This window comes from Neocloeon triangulifer, unplaced genomic scaffold (genome assembly GCF_031216515.1).
Source record: "Neocloeon triangulifer isolate White Clay Creek 2 clone unplaced genomic scaffold, ASM3121651v1 ptg000017l, whole genome shotgun sequence".
In the NCBI taxonomy this organism is placed as follows: Eukaryota; Metazoa; Arthropoda; class Insecta; order Ephemeroptera; family Baetidae; genus Neocloeon; species Neocloeon triangulifer.
Genome location: NW_026775559.1, coordinates 75,854 through 103,413, shown reverse-complemented (window position 1 = coordinate 103,413; position 27,560 = coordinate 75,854). Strand labels below are relative to the sequence as shown.

The 27,560-nt window shown below is 38.5% G+C and overlaps 1 protein-coding gene across 5 annotated transcripts in view; it reads right to left on the bottom strand.

Annotated features, from left to right (window-relative positions):
- The window catches only part of LOC132203717 (lachesin-like), a 123,825-nt gene that overhangs the window by 76,189 nt on the left and 20,076 nt on the right, over nt 1–27,560 (bottom strand). For all 5 annotated transcript variants that reach the window (XM_059631680.1, XM_059631682.1, XM_059631684.1 and 2 more), the window contains one exon: nt 17,153–17,255. In XM_059631680.1, the coding sequence (XP_059487663.1) occupies nt 17,153–17,255 (103 nt within the window). The remainder of the gene's footprint in view (nt 1–17,152; nt 17,256–27,560) is intronic.

Here is a 27,560-nt window from a genome sequence, read left to right as displayed (position 1 = left end):
GGAGGCACAATAAAAAATTAACGGCCCAATAAGAGAAACACGCAGCGCGAGAAACAATAATCGAGTCGTCATGGATGTCGTAAAAATATCCGCGGGCATTATCGCCTCGGCTGTGTTTCCCATTTTACTGCGCCAATTTTATTATGCTAGCTTTATGCGACATTGGGCACACCTTCTTTCGCTTCTTACGCGGCGGGCGCGATGAAAGTATTTCACGCCTCCGGAGCAGGAATCCACGACTTTATAGATGGGTATCACCCTCCGGGGTGACATCGCAAATATGCCTTAAAACTGCGCTTACACGAAAGAAAAAGAGGCGCAGCGGCCAACGGTGACTTATACAAGTTTATTATAATTTTTTTCTCTAAAGAGAAATTCTAATACCGTGCATGTTTAGGAAAAAATCCAGCGTTCTTGAAAGTTCCCATTTAAAATTAACTCGTTATAAAGTTAAGAGGAAGACAAAAAATAATATAAACTAATTAAAAACCCAAACAAAGCTGGAGGCAAAAAGGTAGAGAAACTTCCATACAAATCATGGTTTTTAAGAAACTATAAAGAAACCTTCAAAGACACAACGTGCGAAAAAATTATTTATATTTTCTTATTTTCAAAGCATTTCTGTGAAATATTGAGAGGGAAAATAAATTTTATGCTTCTCGTAGTCATATTCAGATTATTTTTGATTTTTTTTAAAATTAATTTCATAAAAAAATCACTTATTAATTAGTGTGTGAAATCAAGTTCTGAAGGCTTCCAATTCAATTTTCAGAATCATTCGTTAAATGGGAATTAAAAAAAAATATAAGTTAATTTATATTTTATATGCCTTCGTGGGCGCTGTGCTTATTTTGGCTGTCAAATTCCATTTGATTTCCGTAAAAAACGGTTAAAACAAATATGGTCAATGACGCTGTGTTAGGTGCTTATTTATAGTCCATCAGCTAAAATTTAATAATTTTGGTTATGTAATATTTGCTTATTTGAGAGTGATTCTACATCTTCTCCAATTTAAAAAAGCATATTGGCTATTCAATATGCAAAAAAAAAATCATTCTCAGAAAAGACGTGGAAAAGCTGCCGTTGTGCAAATAAATCCATCAGCAAAAATCTGTGGTCGCGAGAGAGTGAGAAAATACGCCGAGGATTTATCAAATTGCCATCCATCTTCCGCATTCGGCCGAAAATGACAAAGCACGCTGAATGTTTTTGCCTGTTGGAATGTCACAATGCTCTCTCTCGCCAGCACTCTACTGTTTTCCGGCGAGAGCGGAATGAAAAATATTCGTCGGGTAAGCGAAAAATTCAAATAGAATTAGCAAAAAATCACGCTCTCGCCGGGCCACAAATGACTAATATGAAGCAGCGAGCGACGTCGGAAATAATGAAGAGCTCCTTTTGTGCGAATATTTTTCTAGAGGCGGCGTCGCATAATAGAGCTACACCATTATCCACTCGGGCGTTTCATAAAAAAGGCCCTGCTCTGTCTTGCAGCGTATAATAAATTGCCACTGCACACTGAATATTGGTAATTTCTTCTCGCGCTCACAGTTCAATAATAAATTACAAAGAAACGCGCCCAGAATTGGAAATATTCGCAAAAAAAAAGACGAGCCCAAATGCGTCCAAGATAAATGTTTCCAGCAGATAGGAGTCGCCGGCGAAGGAGCAGTTCTGCTTTTATTGCGTGCGGCCAGCTCATGAACACGTATCGCCCGCCCGCCCGCCCGTTCGTTCGTTCGTTCCTTTGCTCTCAGCGGCAAAAACAAAACGCGTGCTGTGGAAAAATTCAATTTCATTTGGCGACGTTCAGAGCAGTGCAACAAAAAAAGGGAGCGTCGCCGCTCAGTTTTATTATTGGGGGCGGCAGAATTCCGTCTCCTTTGATCAAGATAAAATTTCCAGTTAGCGACACAAAGAAGACAAAGGGTGAAATGGCTGGTGTTTCGCTACTTCGGGGCACGGCGCCAGCGTGGCAGGCACGTGATTTTAGGACCAACTCGCCACTTGTCGATTGCTCTTTCAAATTTCCCAAGTAGTAATTAGAATTAAAAGTACAAAAAAAAATTTCCCTCTGTAATGTGTGTGTGTGTGTTTTTTTTTTTTAAATTTGGCGTAGTAAATTTTTATCAAAAGTTGCTTATTTCAGTGATTTATTTGCTTTTGTTTGAATTTTTTGTTAAGAGTTGATACAATTGTTAATGGAATTTGGTACTTTCTTTAAGATTTAAGACCAAATTACTTTTTGTTGGGAAATAAATATCTACAATAAAATTTTACAATACGGTTTTCCGGTAGTAAAAAATAAAATTTTAATAATTTGCCTTTTTTTTACGGATTTCTTCAACTTTTTATATGAATAAATCGTTTGTGTAGTAGATATGAAACATTAAAATCCCACGGCTTTCGATTTTCCTGTTAAATCAAACGTTTTCTTGCATGATAAATCAGGCCAAATATTTGTCAATATAAAATAAAAGAGCGATCCACATTCAGTTACAAAACTAACATGGAAATATTGTTTATATTCCAGAAAATCAAACCATCTAACTTATTGGCTGACTATATTTATCTCTGTTAACGTTTTTGCAAGGAAACTTTACACAAATCAACAAAAACCGCAATTTGTACGACTCATCATCATTTTAAGTACTGTTGGTAGTAATTTACATAATTTACTGCCTTTTTAGAAACGAGAGACGCGTTTATCATTTAGAAAGTCGCGATAAACCAAATTTACTAACGCGTAAACCACAAACAGGAAAACAAAGCATTTTATGTGCGCATAGCTTTATACAACTAAAATTATGCAAAAGGAACCGACGGCGGCAGCTCTCGCTTTTAATAATAATTGCAGTTTAATTGGTGTGTGGTTGGACGAGAGCTGTGTCACGTCCGGTCAGGTGAATAATTCACCCTGCCCTAATGGAGGCAGGAAATCAAGCGAGCGAGCGCCTCTCCCGCTCTGGTCGGCCGCATCAATGATTCACGTCCCGTGTGTCCCGATTGAACAGCCGTGCAGACGGTCAAAGATGCCGCTGGTACTTGCCAGAATAACGTGCAAAAACTTTGTTTGTTTGTCAAAATGCACTCAATACGCTTATCATTTGCAATAAAAATTTATTGAAATGAATTAATTTAACTAATTCTCTTAATGTCATTTTAAATATTGCAAAACTGGCTAAAAGCAATGAAAGAACATTTTAAGTATTTCAAACCTTCACATTCAATTGTTGAAAACAATTTATTTGAAAAGAAATGGAATTGTTTGGACAAAACGGCACCCCCTCTAGCATGAATTTTGCTAAAACTTTCGAAATCAAAAAGACTCCCCATTCGCCGCAGTGAGCCTCGAATTGACTTTATTTTTCTTTACTACAAATGAAAGCTTTCAAAATGTTGAGGCAAATTTTAATTTTTCTGCATTACGCTGGTTTTGGTGCTACCAGGAAGATCAAATAATGAAAGTCTTTTAACATCTCGAACCACAGCCTATTCTGAGCCAAAGAGCTCATGTTCCATAAGAACTGGGATTTGCTTGCACTTTTCTCAAAAACGAGGAGAAAGGAAATTGCTACACGTGTCCCTGTTCGTCACTTATATTATGCATTTTGGCTGAGACTCGTCCTTTTTATCTGCCAAGTCACTCTCAGACTTAAGTTCCCTTAAGTCGGTATTTGTTCGCTGACAGTTTCATGGAATATCAAGGCCGCCGTTGAAGAGGGTCCTGATTCAAGCCGACAAGGTGAGTGCTTTTATTTCGCGGCCCACGGCGCATTTCACGGGCCATCAAATGCCACACAATAAAGCTGCGAAAGAGATTCTTATTTTTATTAGGCGACCTAATGAAATAACCACCGCGGCGCGCGGTAATCGGATCTGAATTTCCGTAATGGAAAAAGAGGGCGAAGAAGGATTTGGCGCTGCGGAATTGAAAATGGGGTGCACACGTCAGATGCAGCGCGAAAAAACGCGCGGCGCTGGGGCAGTTTGCTCGAATCTGCGATTTTATCACCGGTGGGTCAGCCGGCTAATGTGCTGACAAGTCATCCAGCAAGGGTAATTTGGAGGGCCGCGCGCCTTCGGCTCAGCCGCGCCGCTACAATAAAAAACGACCGACGACCTCAGGGATCCGGAGACGGCACCGAAAATCGACTTCACTCAAATCAAATCAAATAAAAAAATGTATGGAGAGGGCAGGTTAAAAAAAACTATATGCAAAGTGAATTTTTAATCGGATGAAATGTAAATCTACAAAGAAAAAAAATATTTGAATGAATTAAAATTTTAAGTTATTCAGTACAAAGCGTTACAATTTTAAGTCATATTCATATAAAATGCAATGCAAAATAATAATTAGTTTTACCTCGCCTGCAATCTTACATATTTAACTAATATTTGGCAAATTAAAATTCATCAATATGCAAAACACTTACAATTAGTAATATTTAGAAATATTTTTTTTTATACAATTTCATTTTATAAATTGAGCTTAATTATATTATTATTAAGTTTGAATTAATCTAAATATCAAATTTATACTCTTACTTCTAAAATTATAAATTACGTTATCATCATTAATTATCAAAATAAAAAAATTAGCTCAATAAATAACATTTTGTATCACTTTATGACAAAGACTAATGCGCTATTTGATGAGAAAAGAATTTATAATAATTGTTAATTAATAATTAATTTGTTGCTATCAGTATCTAAAAAAAATAAAAATATGTGAACGCCTGCAAGTTCCATACGTATGCAGCGTGCGCAGAGATGCTGTTGTGCCGGTTGCATATCTATCAAGCACGTAATTTTTTTACCTTCCTTTTTTATTTCAAAATTGGCGTCGCCGCTTTTGCACTTAGGCACGTTTTTCGGCAACTTTATGGCGGCGGAAATAATGCGAATTAGAGCTAATTGGCGAGGGTGCTCGGTGAAATGAATTCCAGCTCCGGGTACCTGCCTCTGGGACACAAAGATTGCGGCCGGATCTACCTGTGCGCAGTGCACGTCTTGTTTACAGTTTTTTGCCGGCAAAGCCAGCGAACGAAAGAGTGTGAGCAAAAGAGTGAGAGAGAGAGAGAGGGTGGCATAAAATAACGTAGTTGCCCCAAGTAATAAAAGTGAGAGCACACGGCGCGCGTATTGGGAATAAACAGCGAGCGCATAATATCCGCGAGTGCAGAAAGAGAAAAACGGGTGCCGCCATTTTTCACACATTCATCTCAGAGCGGCGATAGCTGCGCGTAGCGTGTGCATATGTTGAGGACCATAAGCTGTTTAGTCAGTGTAAAAATGTAATATAATAATTTTGTAGTTTCATGCAATTTATTAAATATTAAATAATTCTCAAGAGCTTGCTGCACCTTTACACTTCAGAGCTTTTTCCAGAAAATTAGTTTTTAAAAACTACTAATTTGTCAGAGGACGCTGTAAATAATAAAATGCTATAAAAACAAGATCTAGACACAATTATTATAATGATTTGTTTTTAATGTATTTCGCTATCTAGCCTGGTACTCTGATGTCCAAAGTTATGCATAATATAGTTCATAATAATCTTGAATTGCCTGGAATATAACTAAATATATTGATTAATGAAATTGAAAGCATGCATTGTTTATTGGAAAAAGTCCTGCGTCACGTAGAACAAACTTATTTCAGAGACAATTGAAAAATGTAGCATGTGTAAATTTAACATAAAAAATGAGAATTATCTCATTGAGTTAGTTAATTTTGCTAACTTATTTTTTATTATTGTGAAAGAGTGAGAAATTTAAAAATTCTATATGTTTTCATGACACTATAAATTTTTAAATTTTGAAACTGCACCTGGCGCAAAAACCATTCCAACTATGTACCAATTTCAACATGAACTAACCAAAATTTAAGTATTACTACAAAAGCGATCAAGAATAAAATTGTCATGCCTCATAATAAATTTTTATTATGTTTGACTTTCAGAGTATCTTAATACAAGAGACACAAAAGGAAATAAATGTGATGTGTAATTTGTAGGGGAAAAATAAATACATTTTTATAATATTTATTCTATATTAAATTTTGGATTGTTGGTTTTTTTTTGTAACACTGGCGGAGTCAGTCGCTGTTAATGTGTATCTTTCGGAAGACGCGCGAGAGGACTCGACGAGTTTGCTGATTATTGGCTTGACACGCGATGACACCTCATTTGTAATCATATAAGCAATGCAGGAAAACATTCATCAAAATTTACATGACAAAGGGGGCAGGGCTGTTCATCATTTCCTTCGCCCCCTCGTCCCGCATTGTGCACGAGACGAAGACGTTCGTCTTGCTGTGCAAGAATTTCTTCTTCTTCTTCTTCTCTCTTCAGTGGGGGGCCTAATCTTTTTCTGACAATGCCAGATGGATTAATAGCCCTGGTCGCCTTCTTGCCCTCTCCAGCTTGATCCCCATTCAGCCAGTGATGGCCGCCCTTTTATGACTGCACCTTAATGCGCCTCCATGTCCTACACGCGCGCCTCGTCTCGCCCCCTAATATCATTTATGGTCGCCAACCGTCCGCTTAAATATCTGCTCGCCGCAAACCGGCCCCGAGTCATCCGACAGACCGCGACTAACGACGCTGATCGCTTTATTATACGCATCGCAGCTAGGCGCGAAATATTAACCGCTGCGAATACGAGCCCCTTTTACTGTTCACGCCACCGATAAGCCCCTGTGTATTCATTTACCGACCTGTTTGGTGCCGTGTGGCTCATATATGGCGAACTACCGCCGCTTTCACGCCCGTCAATTTTTACGATTTACCGGCCGTCATATTTTTTATCATTAGCAAAATGATTTTTCGTTTTCAAAGATCAATGAAAGTAGTTTTGAAAAATTTGAATAAAATACTGTAATAATATATGAATTAATTATAACTTATAACTAATAAGAAAATTTTTTACAATCCCAGGATTTCAGGACAAAAGCAATTTTCCGTTTATTGTAAAAAAGTGAATTTCTCAGATTTTCTATTATGCTTCCAATCAACTTTCTTTATCAAAAGGTTTAAAGCAATATATTTTGTCCTCTATTTTAAAAATTTTGCAGTGATAATATTTATCATCCATTCCAAAGTTCTACGGTAATTATTTGTTTTCAAATAATGAATTATCTTATATAATGCCCTTTTTCAAACGATATCTGGTCAGATTTCATAATTATTTAGATATTCTACAACAACTAATGAAGTTTGCTGGGTAATAATTAAAGTGATTATAAAGCTCGTGTTGTTTATAAGTTTGTTTTGTTAAAACAAATCCATGAAACATGCTGGCAAATATTGACATTTATTAATTACTTGACTTTAATGATCAATTATAACAGCAGTCTGTTGTTTACTGTAAGCACACGCTTTAATTAGATCTTTTTGTACTGCGATTCAGTTTACATTTTTAGTGATTGAATCGGAGTAAATATTTCAATTAATCAGAATTTGCTACTTTGACCTTTATCATTAAAGTTATAAATTTTGATCAATGTCAAATTTTGGACGTGACTGGGAAATAATAAACAAAATCAAACCCTTCACAACTCCAAAGTTTTGACCAGTTCCTCTCATCAATTAGCAAATGAGAAAATGTATTGGCGGGCAATAATTTTTATCTCTCGACAAAACACAAAACGCTGTTTGCTGTGCCCTCGACGCGTTTTGTTTTTACTTCGATGACAACCGCCCAGTTCGACCTATCGATGCACATTCCATTAAATGCTCACTTCTAATTTGGACTAATTGGATGATGGACTGCTCAATAACCGCCACATTAAACAGCTAATTAAACAAATACACACAAAATGGATGCTTTTAATTGACATTTTGCCTCGTTGTATATTTTCTGTTTACCCGGCAGCAACCGTCATTTCCGATCGAGTGGTTTGCGACCCGCGGACTACAAGACTCGGCCAGAAGTATGGCAACGAAATTCACCCACGGAAGATGAGAAAAATGTTGGAGCGCGCGGTGAAAATTTGCGCGCGCGGCCAGTCAGGCAGAATGAGCCGCAGATTATTCATTCGCCTTTTGTGGGAGGAACATACGCGAGAGCGATTCGTGATCGCTCGCTCGCTCTGTTTTTATGCGGCCGTGCAGGGAAATTTCCTCCTGTGCGTTCCTCGCTCTCCAACTCCGTTATTGACTTACTTCCAAAATTTTCACGCTTGATTTCGCTGAAAACGCGCGTTTTTCCCTTTACTGATTGACGAGAACGCAATTTATTTTTGGGCGGATGGGAATATTGGAAATTCGTTTTTGATTGAGGGAAATAATTCAGGTGGGAAATTTTATTAACTAATATTGCCAAATCAAACAGAGTATTTCGATTTGAAATTTGAAAATAATAAATATTGGAAAAATGACAAAAAAAGTGATTTTTTAGTACTGTTTTTTTTTTTTATATTTGAGTCTCTACAAGCGTTTTCAAGCTTTAAATCGTGTTTAAATCTTATTTTCTTTTGATTTAAAAATTTTTGTATGGCCGAGAAGAATAAATATAAAAATAATTATCTCAGAAACATCTCAGCTGTAGAATCTTTGCTTATTTTTGTGCCCTTTTGTCTAAATATACAATCACAATTTCAATATACATTTTTTTTTAAATATTAGGCAAATAACAATAAAATTTACAACATTATATTTTCTTAATGTGCTTTTTATCTTTTATTTAATTTATTTTCTATTAGAACTAAACCATGTCTTTCAAAGTAAATTTAGCCTCTTTTCTAATTCAATAAAATTTAATTTGTGGTAAATTGTTTACCCTGTGATATTTAACTTACTTTCGAGATAACTAGTTTTCTCAAGCCAACACTTAATGCCATTTTGAATGCTCTCAGCGGAACTTTACCAGTGTATAAGTTCACGCAAAAGTAACTCTCTACACTGTGAGCTCCCATCTGGCCCTTTGCGATGCACACTGCGCTGTTGAAAGATGCATGCGACAAATTCGTGCTTCCGCTTAGGCGGCGAGGATTAAAACAAAAGGGTCGGACGGCAGAGGCCAACTCTTGGCTGCTTAACAATTTCGTACTCTATATAATACACTATATATACGCACACGGGGAACAAAAGAAACAATATCAGTGAGGATTTGCGGTGCCACCAGTTGAATAAGAACAAGCAGGCGGGCGGAAAAACGGCTCCCTCGCTCTCTCGCTCGTCGGCCGGCAAAGCAGCCGCTGCTGCTAATGTCTGGAAAATCTAATAAAGCCGCTGGTGACAAACAAACGGAAACGGCTGGTGTGGTCGGAAGCTGTAAATCCACACGTATCAGTGACGCACTCGCCAAACAACACGTCCCATAAAGATGTACTGCCACGGCTTATCATCTCCACTCTCCGTCGGCGTTTCCAATAACCAGCTCTCTCGGAAAAACGGACCCACCCAAAGGGCGCGCATTAATCCCAAACTCTCTCCTCGCTCTCTTTCTCCCGGCCTCTGATGAATCCAATAATGCGCGATGATTTCAGCAAACTCGGCGCTATTCACAGCAGTTGCTCCGAGGCCGCTGCAATACTCAGTGGCGTGAGCTGCACTCCATTCAATTTTTTTTCTATGCGCCGCGGGAAACGTCTCAACATCCCTCGGTTCGAAATCACATGGGAAACGTTGCAGATAAAATAATTCCTTGGGCTTTATAATCCAATAAATCTCCGAGATGGCATAAAAATGAGGAAATTAAGGTCACGATTTTATGAGTTCCTTCCTTTGAATAATATTTTCTTCAATCAATGAAAAGGATTTGATCGTTTCAGATTCTCTCAAAAAATTTAGTTGAACTGGAATGAACAAAAAAATTGAAGCTTTTCCTCAGTGGTTCAAATTTATTCTACATGAAATTATGCAGAAGGAAATGGTTTAAAGCAAACGTTTTAAAATTTTAAAATATCAAGATGAGCTTAATTTTGATTAAATAACTCTAGTTCACTGCGCTATGTGTTTTGAAAAGCAACGGATTGAAAGGTAATTTCTTTTTTAATCTCGAGCACAAGTAGAGCGGAGAGCTGATAGACGTTGAAATTTATTCAAAACGCTTTTTGCCCGCTTCACTCAACAGGCAATTTATGCAAAGCTGATTCAAGCACGGCATTAGATTAAACACACTGAAGTTGGCAAAGCGCACGCTTTACACGTGCTCTGTGTATTACATGCACACACCTATCTCATTTGCAAAGTCGATTTGCAGCGTGTAGGTGACGGTGTGTAAAAGTACAAAAATAAAAATATAATAACAACCTTTACAGAGAGGAAGAGCGCGAACGAGCACATAAAATCAATGAAATACCGCGGGAAATAATACTATTCCCATTGTGCTGGACATTTTTCAAACTTTATTGGCGGCCATAAAACGAGAAAGACCGCCGCGACACATGGTTTGAATTGATAAAAATGACATGTTTCTCACATCGGCGTGGCGGCGAAAGTGGAAACCGTTCCGCCACTGTTCGGCAAAAGTAAGCAAGTAACTTGTAAGTATGCCGAGAGCGAGCGAGTCGGAGAGCAAGCGGCAGAGGCAAATTAAAAGCGCTTTTAAAATTTCAACCGCACCACAAGAACAGCAGTCGCCCCGAAACTGTTTTTATGGTCAGCGCCAGATGGTCTATTGAAGATTCAGGCGCGCCTTCTTCCCCTTTAAGCGGCGCAAGAAGAAGTTTATTACTGGCGAGGAAAAATCTTTCGGCAACGCGAGTTTTAATTTCCATACTGCGAGAGGGGGCTAATCTCTCTCTCGCCAGCCACACCAGCATTTCCAGCCATCTGTTTCACCCGAGCAAGAAAAAGCAGTTCTAGTCGAAGAGAAGCCGTGCCGCAAAATTCCATGCTCGAGCCACGATAATTATCCGAGAGGCGATGCAAAAGAGATTAATTATGCGCGAAAGTGAAGCTCCTCCGTCGTTGACACGCGCGCTAATCATGAAATATTTCAGACCGTCTAATCCATGGTGACGCTCGCTTCTTAATCAATTCATATTAGTCGAGATGAAGCGTTTTAAACTCCGGCGCGGAGGCCCAGGTGCCAACATCTTTATTAAAATAAAAGTTTACTCCGAAAGTCGATCACCCCCAAGCGTCCCCCGCTATGGAAGACTTATTATGCTTGTTAAAATGATACGGGGGTGCGATGAGTGCTTCTAATTCCATACAAACAAAGAGAGTACGAGTGCCTGAATCGGCTTTTGCCGCTAATTGTCTTGTCTGGAAATACACTTTCCGAGGAACAGGATGTTACTGTTAATCTGCTGATAATGAGAAACAACGTTCCATCCGCTTTCACTAAAGAAGAAAAATAAATTTTCTAGAAACTTTACACAAGGTACTACAAAGATGGTTTATTAAATTTTACGCACAAATTTGAAATTATTATAATTGCTGATAGCCCGTTTTTTTAAATAATCTTTGATGTAACGCTCGTCTTTTGATTGACCATTATAAAAAATCTTACTAAATTCTGCACAAATCAACTTGCGAAAAACCTTATAATTGGTGAAAAAACTAAAATTTTCAATTTTATTTTGGTCAAAATAATAATAATAATAATCTAGTGTAAATGAAGCGAGGCAAAAATTATAAAATATTCCAAATAAAAATCTTATAAATATTTTATAATACGAGAGTCTTAGTCTGCCTGACTTGATCTAGGATTATCAAATTTAACTGGAACATGGACATCATGATTATATTATTAAAAAAGGTTGCCACTTGCAGATTTTCAAACAATATTATTAGCATATTCTTGTCAAGTCTTCAGAAGTTTTTTATAACTTTGACGCAATTGTGCAATAGCAAGGCTAAATAACTTTGACATTTTTATTTTAATAATTAATTTATTAATTAAAAAAATTTGAAGACAACTATGTCGGTGTCTGGGTCTTGAAACCATTAAAAAACGGACAAGAAAAGATAGATCTCAAATATTTAGGAATCAAGCTCCGAGAATACCTCTACCCACTAAGTAATTCACAAGCTGTCATTTTGAAGACTTAGCTAGGTTGTATTTTGATACGGGCCATGTCGGAATTTATGAAGGATCCCTAATTAACGTGCTGCTGCAGAGTGTCGAGCAGAATGCCGGTCCTCTCTTTCATTTTGTGTGCCACGGAAGGCTCGACAACAATCGCACAATAGCTAATTAATTTCGGCAAGACACTCTGCTCAGATATCACGCGGATTATCTCTCTGGTGCTCTCTACAGTCGAAAGCAACACAATAGAGCAGCAACTTATTTTCAATTAGAAGTGAACAGCCCGTTTTTACGTCACCGATAAATCACCGCTTAATTAGCAATAACGCCCTGAATTTTATTTCTCTGCCGGCGCGCGTGAAAATTTTGACTGCTGCGTAATAAAAAGAGGTGCTCTCTGCTTTTAATAAAAAATTATGCGTCTGCAGCAATAACGGCGCTGTTTGTACTCTGCTTTTGCCGTTTCATAAAACAAGGCGGCAGCTTCCCTTCCCTGCTGCTTACACGAGCTTCTTAATCGCTTTATTAAATCTGGAATGTAGGTCGTAAAGGTGCCGTGTTCATTAATATCATTTCAGCCGTGTTTTAACAACACGGCGAGCAACACAACACTCCTCCTCAGCTTGCGCGCTCGCGCTTTATTTCCTTAATAATTTGCCCAACTTTACACTTTTCATGCATGCAGCTCGCAAAACATTCCACAATCATTCTTGCGTGAGAAATCATCTCAAGCTGTAGTCTGTTGTTTTAAACTTAAAAATTTTTATTTTAAAAAAATATTTCGCAATTTTTCATGTTTGCTTGAAAAATGCAGATTTTAAAATCACATTAATTTTCAGTAAATTTTGGAGCTAAAAAAATTTAAGGCAAATTGAAAATTAAAGGGAATTTTTGTTATTTCATTACAGTTATCCCCCTCACCAAAAAGAATATGAAATATGAATAATTTAATTTAATTATTAAGGATATGAAATATTTAATACATAAATTTTTTTTTTAACAATTAGAAAATAACGTGGCCTCTCTTGGAGGAACAAAACTTAACATTGTTTCCAGTGTCACGTTTTAATCAATATTAATCAACTCATGATTGTTGAAGAGTAGAAAAAATAAATAAAATAAAAAATAAAATTCTAAATCCTCAAACATATTCAGTAAAATCTTGGATTTATTTTCTTGCTGTTTTTATTTTCAAATTTTATCAAAATGAATTTTATTCTTCATTCATTATTTCTTCATAATATCGCTACTTTGTAAAAGAATCGTCAAAGCGGTCATTGCAGTAAGCTGAATGGAATTTCAGTGTGGTCGTCCGTGCCAATTGTAGTAGTTTCTGCCACCGCACACACTCCCCTTCTAGGTAATTCAATTAAAGTCTCGTTTGCGGTAACTTATGGCAGGTGATTCGATTTTAAGTGCTGCTGCGGTCCTATCTGCAGCTGATGTCTTTGGCCGGTCGGTCTCATCAGGGAGTGGTCAAGCGTGTGCCCCGGCGCCTCTTCTCGCTCCGAGATAAGCCGCAAAACAAAGGGTCTTCTTTCTTTCTCCCGCAGCGTCCGCAATTAACCTGATTAACACGCCCATGCACCTAGCTGGGCCGCGATCGCGCGATTGAGAATTATTTCCTCCGATCGGCAGCGAAAAAGACTGGATAGGTTGATAATTGAAAATTATTATTAAGACGTCTGCACTCGTGCGATTGGACGCGGAGATATAGTTGATGAACGAAACGAAACAGCTGCAGCTATTTCCAATTTGCTTAAAAGCGATGTGAGGAGGAGAAGAAAATATCTACCTTCCTGAGGCTGACAATGATAATCGCTGATTGTCTATTAATCATTCTGCGTTCTTCAATTCAGTCACTCGCAAGATTCCCAATTATGTTTCATGTAATAAGCGGGAAGTAAAATTCTTCAGTATAGTTGATATTTTGAAATTATTTTATTATAATTTTTTAACAAATTGAATTCAGTCAATATATGATTCTTTAAAATGCAACGACAAAAAAAAGCATGGCAGCCATCATTAAAATTGGCATTATTGTTTTTTGGTTAAATTGTTTTTCTGCTCTTCAACATGAAACAGAGTCGTAATGATTTATCCAATGTTCAACCTATGACTCGTGAAAAGCTTTTCAGAGAGTATACGTTAATTTAATAAATGTTAAAATAATTTCAGGAGTTGTGGCCACACAGAAATTAAATAAAGTGGTGCAGTAATTAAAAAAAAGCAAATTTTAGATATTTTGGTCTTGCCCTGCTGATTTTTGCACTTAGCGATTGACAAGACTGCTATGGCGGAGGCGGCTTCAGGCAGCGAGATGACAACAACTTTTGCGTTTCAATTATCTGCAGAGCGTTGCTTTAAAGATGCCGGCTAGGGGTTAATTATTGGCTTTCGCGTCAAAAGTCAGCCCGGCTGCTTCTTCATAAAGGGGCCGCCTTGCGTTTGCTTTATTAACAAGTATATGCGTGCGTGAGAAATCTGTGCGGAACAAAGGCTTTGAAGCGAGAGCAGAAATATGCGCTCCGTTTGATACCAAACAAAAGCAAAACAAGCAAACTAGCTATAAATTAATAAATAAAGGCAGCCAGCGGTGCTCACTGCCTGCTTCTTTGGTAATTGTTCCAATTATGCCTAAAACAGTTTAGCAGAGCGGCGGATCGGCTCCGGAACGCGCACTCGAGGGCGGGCGCCTGCTTTTGACATTTCCACAAAATTGATCAATAGCTGCAGATCCAAGTTCGCCTTTGAGTGTATTCACAAAAGTACTCGCTTCCTTTGAAGGAATCTGATTTCCCGGTGAATCGGCCCACACGGCAATTCCTTTGAGCACAAGATAAAAATGTGTGCATTCTTCGACACAAAAGCGATATCGCGTTTTAAAAACGCAACAATGTGCTCACAGTGTTATTTTAAAGAGAGAATGCTCGCAGAAATAAAATCCAATTATGAAATTTCCCAGAGCATTAAATTGAGGTCTGATTCCATTAATTCATAAAATATTTAAACTCCGTTTCAAAAATTCCGCTGTTGATAATTATAATTCCACTATTGGACAAAATACTCCGATTACACTTATTTCAGAAAATGCATCCATGAGTTTATTTAATTTATAAAACCCACTCAGTGACTTCTTAAAAAACGCATTCCGCTAAAGATTTTCCAGTGAGCCATAGAAGTTAAAGGAATGGGCATATCTTAAATATTCTTAGTGTGTGACCTATATATTTTTTTTTTAATTAGATTAAATTACCCAGCATTGCAAAGCAGCAAGAAATTACTTCTTAATTATTTCCAGTTTGCTGGAGACTCACAACAAGCCACTAGAAACAGGAAAAGCCTCGGAAAACTTGAGCATTTGAAAATTTGCGGCTTTCGCAATCGACGCGAGGCAGCGAGCTGGTGAGAGAGTTGGAAAAAGAGAATCATCCTCTTCAAAACGTGCTTGCAGGCTGGATGAGTGAGCGGATGAAACAACGTGCTAATCCCAGATCTGGTGCAGCGGCAGCTTTATACGAGCCGGGGCTCAATGTCGCGTCGGGCGACACTCTAATTGTTGTGGCCGGATTAACTGGCTTTTTTCGCGCGCAAATCTCCGCCCTTGCAGACATGCAAAAACGCACTCTCCGTTAAAAGGTATATCGTGAGCCGGGCTGCTGCTATTTCGGGGCTTTGTTTAGGCCGTACCTGTTGCTGCGAGTTCGTTAGCCTAACAATCGGAGGCGCATAAATCACCAACGGCTGGCGCGCGAGCGAGCAAGAGAGTTGTTGGCGGCCAACTTTTAATGAAGGCGGCCTTGTTTAATTGAAATCCCACCGCATATTTGACGAATCCAATTAACGCCACCCCCGCCGCTTCTTTGCCATTCACTCATTAATTAACCGAGTCGGCTCGGCATTATCTCGAATGATCCCGTTATGCCGGAATCAGCCTGCCTGCCATCTCCAATGACATTAGTCGGCGGTGAGTGGGTATGCAACCGGCACCGCAGCCGAGTCCGACGGTTGGGGGGGGGGGGGGGGGGGTTTTCGCGCTTCAGATTGCCAGCTTGATTCGATGTCGGTGACCAGCTGCTCAAATACGACTAAGCCCATTATGTCAATGAATTGAACCCTTTTGAAATTGTGCATGGAATTAGTGCATGGATTCAGTACATAACATAATTAAAGGGCTTTGGAAATCAATCGTCAATCTGTAATTATTATTGATGGCAAAATTACAAATCCCTTAATTCACAGTTTAGTTTTCAGGTAGAGAGTTTATAATGACTAGGGAGAGAATTAATAGCGCTCGAAGCCAGACAATCACGCTAATGAATTTTGAGTTTAGATTTTTTGTATGCAAGTTTTTTTCATCTTCAAACCTGCTTTGTAAACTATAAATTTAAAAAAAAAAAATTGCTTTTAGCCATCCTCCCTTTAGTTTCTATGCAAGCTATTGAATTAAATTTCCATTGTTGAAAAACAACCAATATATGAAAAGGAACAAGGGATCTTTTTAAAAATTCATAGCGCCGAGACTGCCGAGAAGAATTAAAATTTCATACTCAATTACATTAATTATTTAGTAAATGTGAGGATAACCATAAGTGTCTGCTCATAACTTTAATTTAATTTTTAAGTACTTTATTATATCGGTAAAAAAATTTCATTATAAATGACAACGGCTCGACAGACCTAAAACAGTATAAGCATGAAAACAAAACAATGGATATTGCGAACTAAATACTTATAGTTCATCAATTCCAATTAACCTCACAAGGTCAGTGATGGTATTGATATATAATATTTACAAGGGCATAGTTCTAAACATCCAAAACATTAACTAACACGGCAGTTCAATTTAAAATCATACACCCTTTCTTAAGTAAATATTTGTTTTTAATTTACACCAAATATTACCAAAAACTGATATAACTAAAATTCTTTCAATTTTTCTTCTTTAATAATCTGATTTGCCGTGCAGTTGAATTGCGCATCTATTACCCCTGTCACATTATCGTCGACTGCGTTCACGGTTATGTCATCAAAGCCCCGTTCGGCGTTGGGCGAGCGATAAAATTTTTGTACCTCGACGGCAATTTAGCGCCTCGCCCTTTCATGAGCGAGCACTTACAGCCGCCGCGATATTGCGAGAAAATGGATTGAAACGTGTATCTACTCACCGACGTGGTTGCCAGGCAGGGCGAACAGCAGCAGGAAGCAGATAATCAGGGTGCGCGTCATGAGGCTGCAGGTCATCAAGGGCTCGGCAGCATCACCCACCACCTGCAACACAGCAGCCCTCGTCGGAATTAGACACGAGAAATAAATTCTCTCTCGGCGCCGCCGTCGTTGGGCAATGTAAACAAGGAGGGAAAGAGTTAGTTTTCAGCACCGCCGGCAGCGGCCCACTAATTCTTCGTGGTGCTCGTTAGAGGAATAAATCTACCATGAGGGAGAATAACTGTCTCCTTAAAGGAATTAAAATTTATTCCGCAGTCCCACGCTGTAACCGCATAGTTGTTTTTGATGTTGTGCCGCCCGGACCCTCGTATAACTCAAACCGCCTCCGCCGCCCCCCGGTTGCGTTCGCAATCCGTCAAGTAGCAGACGACGAGCTGCTCTTGGAATTCACCGCCCTCGTTACGTATTTCTCAACGGCACTTTATTGAGATTGCTGAGAAAAATTGAATGCCATTAATTAACGGTGTGCTTTTCGTAAATATTTTCTATTTAAAAAAAAGATATTTTTCAACAAACGCAAAACTCTTCACTGATTTGAACAAATTTAAGATATTCTTTAATAGAAATATTATTCATCAAAATAATGCGATTATTAAATAATAAACTATGTCATAGAGAAGCAGCAAAAGCAAGTTCATTGTAAGTTATTAAAGTCCTTACAATTGGGGTTTTGTGGTAATAAAATATAAAAATTTAAATTTAAACCAGGTTTTATAGTTTTATGCGTTTTACGTCTTTATATAATTATGTTTAATTTTTTTCAGCAAAAAAATTAAGATGGGGAATTTTAATAATCGAAATTCAGTAAGTATGATGTTGTGCTAATGAAGATTGTAGCTTTTTTTTAATTCATTATAGTTGTTATTATGATAAAAAATGAACCAAACTTTGAAAACCCGCTTGATTTGGATTGATCACAATTTTATATAGGGTTGACACTTATTCCTCACATGTTCGTGTTTCGTAAGTATAGCTAACGGCCCTATACATTTGTCCAAATATTCCTGGATGAAAGGCCGAGCGACGCTATTGTGTGACTAATCACCTCGCCGTCACGAGACCCCACTTGCTCTTCAGACCAATTGACTGACAAGGAGCAGAAAGCCTCGACTTCCTTCTTTCGCCGGTCGCTGACAAATCCGCCGATTTACTTTGAGGCTCATTGAGCCATTTCATCTGGAATGCATTCCCATTGAGGCCGCGCTTTTATTGTGCGCCAACAGCAGTTTCTTTTTGTTCTGCCGCATTTCAGAAAAGCTGCTGCCAAGGGAAGGACGCAGTGCGAGCAAAAAGAGCGGCAAGAGGGAGACGTGCCACCTAAATCATCACGCGCGGTTAAGTAATTACAAGGCACAATGGCACTGTTTGCCTCGTTGTTTTTGCCACGAATTTAAGCGTCCGGAGTTAAGGATGCTGCGTTTAATTTTATTTGGGACCACACGTCGCTACAAGCGCCGTTTTATTTACGACCCCTTCGCAATTAGTTACGTATATTAAACACGCATTTTCGTTAAAATTTTAACTGAAATGGTCCAATTTTCAAAATTTTATAAATTGAAAATAATCTAAATTTAGTTAATATATAATTTCAGTTTTGTTTTTTAAATTGATTTTTATTCATTCGATCATAAGTAAGATATGTGCTATATGTTTTTCAATGGAGAATAAATAGATCATAAATCATTTAATTTTTTAATTTCTTTGTTCAATTCACAAATATTGTGTAAGTAAGCAAAGAGGAGAAACTATTTGCAGTGGGCGGAGTAGACAGATTCTGCTTCATGTTTGAAAAAGCTCCGGCATTAAAAGAACAAAATCCTCAAGGGAAAACATCGAGTATGATGTTTCTGATTAAACACGGTCGCTACATTTTCATTAAAAGCTTGATAGATGAGTCCCACACTGCTAATGCTGAAAACAAAGCGCGTGTACCACAAAGCGAAAGATAGGAAAATGTTCATATTTAACATTCGATTTTTGCCTCCTTGAGCGCAATGCCGCTGTTTTATTTGGTACGAGAGCTGCGGACGTAAAAAGTGAAATATATAATGTATATAACTCACGTGGTTATTTCCATCATATCTCATATATAATTCACAAGCGGCGCAACAGATAAAATTGCCGCTAATAATTCATGAGAAAGCGCCGCAGGCAATTTTTGCTGTTTCGAGATGTAGATGGGCAATCAAAATAAACAGGATATATATTGCTTGTTTTTGTGTGTTGTGCACATGATTTATTTTAAAACGATAAAATACACTGCAGCGGCTAAGTCTCGTACGTCTCGAGTGGTTCATTTTATGTTTCCTGTACTTATTATATATAATTGTATCAAAACTTACAGGAACAACCTAAATCATAACTCTCATTCAATCTTATCATACCTTAAGTCCAATTTCATGAATTAAATGATATCTAAGTAAGGTGATCATATTGTAAATGGTAAATAATTATTATATTTAAAATAATATTAAAACGGGATGAAGTTCAAGTGTGGCAAAGATGCATTTGATTATGACCCGAATAATATTTCCTTTGCAACTAAAACAGGTTTTATAAAATTTGATACTGAAACACAAAATTATGGAGATTTTTAAATGAGAAAATAATAACTTTATATTTAAACAAAGGGGAGAAGCTATAATTTTATTTAAAAACTTCTTGTTTATGATAGAAAAGATTGTTATGAAAATCATTGGAAGATTCTTCTGAACTGAAAGTTGACTAGAAAAAATATTGGATTCAAAAGGAAAAACCCACCCTCTTTGCCGCACCTGATGACGAAACTTTTGCAAATCTCCCTTTATTCCATTCCGACCAAATGTGATTCTTTGCTCGAAAAGTCACAGTTTTCGCCAAACTTTGAGAGCAGAGCCTTTCAAACTCGTCTTTCGCTGTGTGTGCCGGCAAATGTCATCGAAAAGGCGAACGGCGGGAGGCGAATCTGCGTGCGCGTGTGGGCCGCTGACGAGCAAATAAATTTCACTTCTCGGGGCGAACTTGCCAAGCAGAGACGACACGGCGCCTGGAGATTATAATTTATTGGGCTCGCAGTGCATTTCGACTCGTCGCAGTTCCCTTTAGCACACGCATGAATCTTATTTAATTCTGAACAAAACACATACAACAAAGCTAATCCTGGTGGTGCGGGCTCTGATTCGACGCGCCACATTAAACGGAACAATTCCCAGCAGCATCTCTCGCATTGCTCCACTTAATTAGGACGCTCTCATTATTATTCAGCACGCCGGTCTGTGACGGCGGATAATTATTTCTGCCGAAAAGCTCTGCCGCCATCAAAGGCCAAAGTCGGAGCGATTTTTAAATGAATCCGCCACGACGAGAAGAAGAAGCGGGCAAAATCATTTTGCGCTGATGGCGAAGGATTTTCTTTTTAATTGCGCCCGCCTTTCATCTAACTCACGTCTTGGCGGGCACAAAAGTTTCTTAACAGATTGAGTACCTGCGAAATTTTTGCTCGGCGACCAGCGCGCACCGGCAGCTCATTTGCACATTAATCAAATCGCTCGCGCCGCGGCTCTTCAAAAGACGGACTTTTTTCGCATGCTTTGTTCGTCTTAATTCCTCTCCGGCGCCGGATATACTTGGAAAAAGGGCCGGACAAGATTTTTCCGCTACAAAAACTTTTTTCATGATACGTTCACCTCGGCCGAGCTGATTTTTGGGGGGAAATGTGTCAGAAAAAAATATATACGTTCCTTCTAAGGTGATGAGGATTCGCGCGTTCAGGCCCATCATTCAAGATAACACGCATCCCGGGGATTCTTCCACTTGCGAGATTAATTTTTCACAGACAGACATACACACAAGAATGGCAACACATACAAGTGAGTGTGTTACTCGGGAAAAGTAACGGGCGGTGGTCGTTTAAATTATTCACGAGTTCAATTTTAAAGGCTATCACACGCACTCTGTTTATTCATGCGACGGAAAATGGGATCTGGAGAATGGAATACGTTATTGTTTCCATTTCGTATGGCGGCTGTCTTGGTTATTTTCAAGCGACATCATCTCACATTCACCAAAAACCTTTCAGCAAATTTGCTCTCAAATGGATTAGAATTTTACTTTTCTCACTTTTAACTGCAGAAGTGAAATATTATTGCTTTGTCTACTCATAAAAGCTGATAAGCTGAAAACAAGAGACCAGAACAACCAGGAAATCTTGAGTTCTGGCTTTTATATCTTTAATTTTATTAAATGATATTTAATAAGGGCAGTTCTTTGGTTTTTAGAAATTTGATTTAATCAATAAGGAAAATTTATCTTCTTAAAAGCTCACCTCAGTGGTGCAACTTTAAGAATGCTATTCTTGCCACCATTTTTAACTGCTAATTGATCTTTACCTTGTAATTTTTTAATATTTATAATTCGAGATCTCCATTGATACATAAAATGGATATCGTTTGATATAATTACCAACCAAACCTCGAAGTATATTAATTAAGTCTTTTTAATTTAATTTTGCTTGGAGAAGTTGTTAATTTGTTGGACGATTTCCAGATAACAACTAACAATAACGTGCCATAGACTAACAAAATTATTACCAGCTGAGTGCAACGTAAATTGTAGCACACGATGAGTTTTCACTGATCCTTTTTCACTGCTGCCATGCGGTTATTGAATAAACGCTTGATGGGCCAAAAACTTTGGTAATATTCCCGGCGCGCCCGACTTTCTCGAAATTTACTGTCCGTCAAAATGATTTTCTCCTCGGGGCAAATTCTTTTTGTTACTTTCGACACCATTAATGATGCAGTGTGTAACGAGCATACCGCAGCAGCGCCGAGTTCATAAATTCCTCGAGAGGCAATCAAGGGTGCGTATATAAAGCATGGGTCCGGCGACGTGCGCGCAATATTAAAAATCACTCGCCGGTGTTAAAGGGGTGCTGCGCAAATTTGCACGCAAAGAAAGCCGACGAGCTGCGAAAAATGTGTCTCTTTTTCTTTGATGTCGAAATTTATGACGCTGCGAGCGTTCAACTGAAACTGATGCCGCGCTCCAGCCTTGCTCAGAAATAAATCCAAAACGCTGCTCGAAATATGGCTGCTTCCGTCCAGACTTCCTGCGCCTTCCTTTGAGCTGACGAAGCTGAAACACACGGGGCGCCGGCGATACAAAGCAGCGAAAGTAAAACTGGCGTCAGCACGCGGAAAGTCGGCGCTCTCCGCTTTCTTTAGGTCAGTCCGTCTGCTTTGGTATTCTGCAGGTGCAGTCTCGCGAGCGAACGAGAGATATTGATACTCGCGAGAGAGACGTTTGTTTTCTAAGAAATTCGTAGCGAATCCTAATGGCGTTTCGCGGCGAAGGGAAGAAATTGCTGTGTAGACATTGGGGGAGAAAATAGTGAAGGGCAAAATATGTGAGGGAGAAAAATATGATAACATTTCGAAAGCTAAACAAAGACTTCAAACTTCCCAATGCAATTTGTTATATAAAAATGTTCAAAATCTCATATAAATTGTATTTTTGATCACATCTTAATTTTAAATTATTTTAGTCTTTTTTTTAGAATCCAAATTTCTGATATTACCAGAGTAAATTACGCAAAATTTAAAAGAGATCACTATTATAATATTTTCCTAAAAATATTGTGGATGAGGTTTGGTATAATGTTGAGTTTGTTTTATAAAATTCGAATACATGACTTTGCCGTCGGGTGACCTTTTACCAATTCCCAGCACACATTTAAAGCGAAAAGCCGCTTTTGCCTTGCGAATTCATCAGGAAGTTCCAGCGCCACCGCAGGGCAGACGGAGAGTTAAACTTACAAGGCAAGACGAACATTGGACATACAATTGGCAACTATACTTAAACCTTCATCTAATTCACTGAGAGATTAGAATGGGGAGTAGCTTATAAGGACATCTTTGACCCCTCAAAAAAATTGAATATTTTAAATTTAATGTAGGAACTGCACATTTTTTTTTAATACTTATCCTCAATTTGAATTTCTGTTTTTTTTTTTACCAAGATCTTAGAGTGTCTTGCTCCAAACCTGGAAATTCAAACTTATAATTATAAAATCAAATTATTAATTAATTGTCCCCCTAGAACTAAAAAATAAAAAATAAAAATTATGATCGTCTACCAACTGAGACGTGTTTTCCAGAAAATTGTCATTCATGCTGGTAATGAAACACCACATTATGCAAAAAGCTTTTGTAATTACATAAACTTGGCTCGGGCAAATTGTTTTATTTCCGTCGTTTTTCTGTGGTGCAACTTTATATAGAGCAGACCAAAAACGCTCATAACGTCGGCCGGCTATTCGACGGCGGGAGAAGAAGCATCTTAAACACGCGGCGCGCGCTCTAAAATGTGAAATAATATGCGCAAAAAGCGCGAGAGTCTTCCGCCACCACTAATGCCACGCCACTTTTTATTACAATAAACTCCAGGGCTATCTTCGCGCTCTTCTTTTAAATTTATTATCATCACGGTAATAAATTCGCGGGCGCCCAGAGAGAGCCGCGGCAGAAAAGAGCAGGTGAGCGGGGAAAAAATGGAAAAGAGAAAAAGCAGCGAGGTATTTTGTTTCTCTTCCTGTTTGATTATATTGAGATTTATGGGTGGTCCCCGCGGATCTGGCTGCCAGTGTCACCGCATCCTCGGCGGGGATGAGATGCCGCGAATAAACACCTTTCGACTCACCGCCAAAGTCAAATCAAAACACGCGTGGTCGTAACTCTGGCGACTTTCTCATTCACAACCCGATAGGCCGCCGCCGAGTCTTCTTATGGGTATCTCGCCGCGGGCTCAAAGCCTCTGCTTCTTTATATCCACAGCACAGCCACAAAGCTGCGACTCTTTTCTGCGACTCTTTTCTATCACGCCGAAAGAGAGCGAGAGACGTGCTGCTATCTGCCTGCTCTTTATGCTCCCGTCCCACCCATAAAAACTCACGACAACACTAAAAAAGCATGCCGCGGCTATTAATGCTTGCAAATATGACGGGCACGTGCTACTCCTCCCGATTCCTCAGCCAGGAACATTTTATATGTACTCTTTCGCGACGCCGCTGCTCTGTTGTGGGGCGCTAATTTCGTGTTTTTGTTGCCTCTCAAATGCCGCCCTCATCAATTTGAATGGAGGATTATTCGGAACTGCTGCTCGGCGAACAAGTGACAGACCCCGGGGAGCAAAATCAAATGTTATGGAGCATTACACGCCTTTCATGACGAAGACTCTTAAACTTTGTTGTCTGAAGCGTTAAACAGGACAACTTTCTAAACGTTTAATATTAATTGAAAGCTTTCAATCTGAATCAACGTGTTTTCCTTTTTATGTAGACTTTTTGTTTCATTTTTTTTTTTTTCAATTTTGCTGTCTAAAATATATTTGAAGAAAAAAACTCCATAAATATAGACACTGATTGTGAGAATAAAACAAAAATATTATTTTGGGTGTTGTTCAAATATTGACTCTCAATGACCTTATGTACATGTAAATATATAATTCAATTTTATGATTTTTGTGCAAATTTCAATGCAATTTTAGTCTTGTGATAATATTTTCAAAATTCAAAAACGTATTTTTAAATATTTTTATACATTTAAAAAAAATGATTTTTTTGCTTATCTAGTTGAGAACCGGGAAAATATATTATTAATAGACACTTTTTAAAATTCTTTTTGAGACTATTTAAAAATGAAATATGAAACCGAATGAAAATATTGTTGCAGTAGGATTTTTTACATTAAGATAGATATCTATTGGTGTTCCTGTAATTATAAAGATTGTTAAAATAAATAGTATTGGAAATTGCTTGTAATGTTAAATGGAGATCATTTTATAATTGGTGGTGGGTGTATTCAAAATTTTTTTGTAATACAAACAAATCAATTGTATTATCATCGATGATTAAAAGAAAAAGTGAACATTTGTAATAAAAAATAATACTTTCAATCTATTCCGTTTTTCAGGTTCCTACACCCGTTCCCATTCTTTATCATTCGATTCAACAAAGGTTTGAATTTCTCCTTGGCCGCGCGACAGGCGGAATCAATGCAATGAAATATTAGGTGTCCTCCTCGTCGCCCCACAAAATATCCATCACGGCGGGCGTCGGTGCAAAGCGGGGTGCATTTTGCGATGCACCCCTCGGTGATAGCAGGCGGGCCTGTCGTCGTCGTCACGAAAAAACGAACGGACGGAACAAACGAGGCCCGGCCGGCGCGCGCGTGAAAAAGCCGGGTGATAAATCTTGATGCAACGGTCCAGCTGGTGCGGTCTGCTGATGATGGAGGACACAGATCAGCGGATAGAGACACGCGGGCCGCGATTTATTATCCGTGGATGGCGCCGCGCTGCAGTGGCCCCGCGTGATTGATTTTGAATTGAGACTGCGCCACTCTCGAACTAACCGGCCGGCATTCATTTTTCCGATTAGCTTTTGGCAGTTCGGCGGCGGCGGATGCGGTTAGTTAGGGGTGTAAGTGATATGAGAGAAAGAGAGCGCAGGGTTAAGTTAACCCCGCAGGGGTTATCTGACTGACAGGATCACCGCCGAGAGGATTACCCGACGAGAGCAAATTTCTTACGCCCCCCTTCTTGCTTTTTCTTCACTAATGGATCACAAAATCAATGCTCGGCGGCTCGGGTTTCATGTCTCTGTTCTTTTACGGCACATTTAATTAGGCGCGAAGTTAGGAATTTGATCGCGCAGGAAATGGTGAGCAGCCCACGAGAAAAACAAAGGCGTTCCTTTAATAATGAAAAGGATGCTGCGGAGCAGACATTGTCCCGCAGGAATTTCTCCTCTTCCAAAGCTCTAAATTGTGCTGCTCAGCAAGTTGATGCGAAACTTGCAACTTTCTAAAATTCGTCAAAATTGTTGAAAACAATTTGCGGAACTATAATTAAATGTACAATTTTTGAATTCTTTTAATTTTAGAGAAAATAAAAAGAAATTTTTTATTTTGTTTAACTTAAACAAAAAATCCATAATTTCTGACAGCTTCCTTGAGTGTATTTTGATAAAATTTATCAATTTCCTTGAACGTTGGAGGCTAGAAATGTTATAAAAATCATTATAAAATGTTGTTAGATTTTGTTAATGAACTTCCTTTTTTTTAGCTTCTATATAACGACTAAACTTACATACTGTTCTTAAGAACAATGACCATACTTTTAGTGAAACTGGAATTTTTTAAACACGTCAGAATTTTTTTTTATATTTTATCCCTGTAATTAAGCAAGGTACAAAACAAATAAAAAATTTTAAGAACTCTTTCCTCTCAAAAGATCAGACCAGGCAGATTTTTGCAATAGTTGTTACGTAAAAGCCATGGGCGCTTTTCCCGCAAAGTTGCGCCGAACAAGTAAATTTTAGTACATAAAAAATAAGCGAGAGTGTGTTTTTATGTAAGGGTTGTATAATATTTCTCGCTCCCCAATATATCCAGAAACAAAAGTGCTGGCCAAAAGCAATAAGTGTGATCCGCCCATCTATAAATATCGTCAGCTGGTCGGTTTTGCTTGGCAAGTTGCAGGAGACGTTTTTGAGAGGAAAGTTGAGGGCATTGGGAATGGAATTATGCGCACGCGGCGGCGGCGGCACCGTGGTAAAAGTGCAGATGAGACGCCTTGGGGTAGTCTGTCTGTTTAATGGATATTGTTTGAGTGTGTATTCTTTGGCGGGGGATTTGACGATGATCGCGACGGCGACACAGAAAGGCTCTTTGCTCTGATGAGCGTGGCCTGGCGGCCCGACCAACTCTCGTCATCTCATTTTTCACCGGCCAATTTGGCCTCGTCATGCCGCGCCTGCTCGCCCCCGATCATTCATTTGTCGCAAACGCATCAACCGAGATGACACCTTTTGCGCTACATTAGAGCCCTTTTCCGGCGCCGCTCTCAGGGGGGATGCAAACGAGCTGCACTTGACTTGCAAGATGCACTTCCGACATCTTGCTCCTCCAACGCCTCCGAGTAAATCGTTCGAAATCGCAAAAAGAACGGCTGTGATGTAAAGTGAAAATCGATTTAAAAACGATTTTGTTGGTTTAAAGGACCATGTTATGACTAAAAAGTAAAAATTTTATTTTTTAATACAATAGCACAAAATGAAAAGTTTAATAATTATAGTTGATTCATATTAATTGTACAAATTAAGGAAATCAAGCAGTTTTTCTTCAACCCCAGCAGAAAACAATAAATTTAAATATTAATTTGTAACTTCATTTTTCCTTAAAAAAAAATCCAAATAAAAATGTGCAACAGAATTAGTTTTTAAACTGCCTCTGGCAATGAAACATTGTAAAGCAGATTTAAAGCAAGATTTTTTTTATTTATTAACTTGGAAAAGCGATCAAATTATTT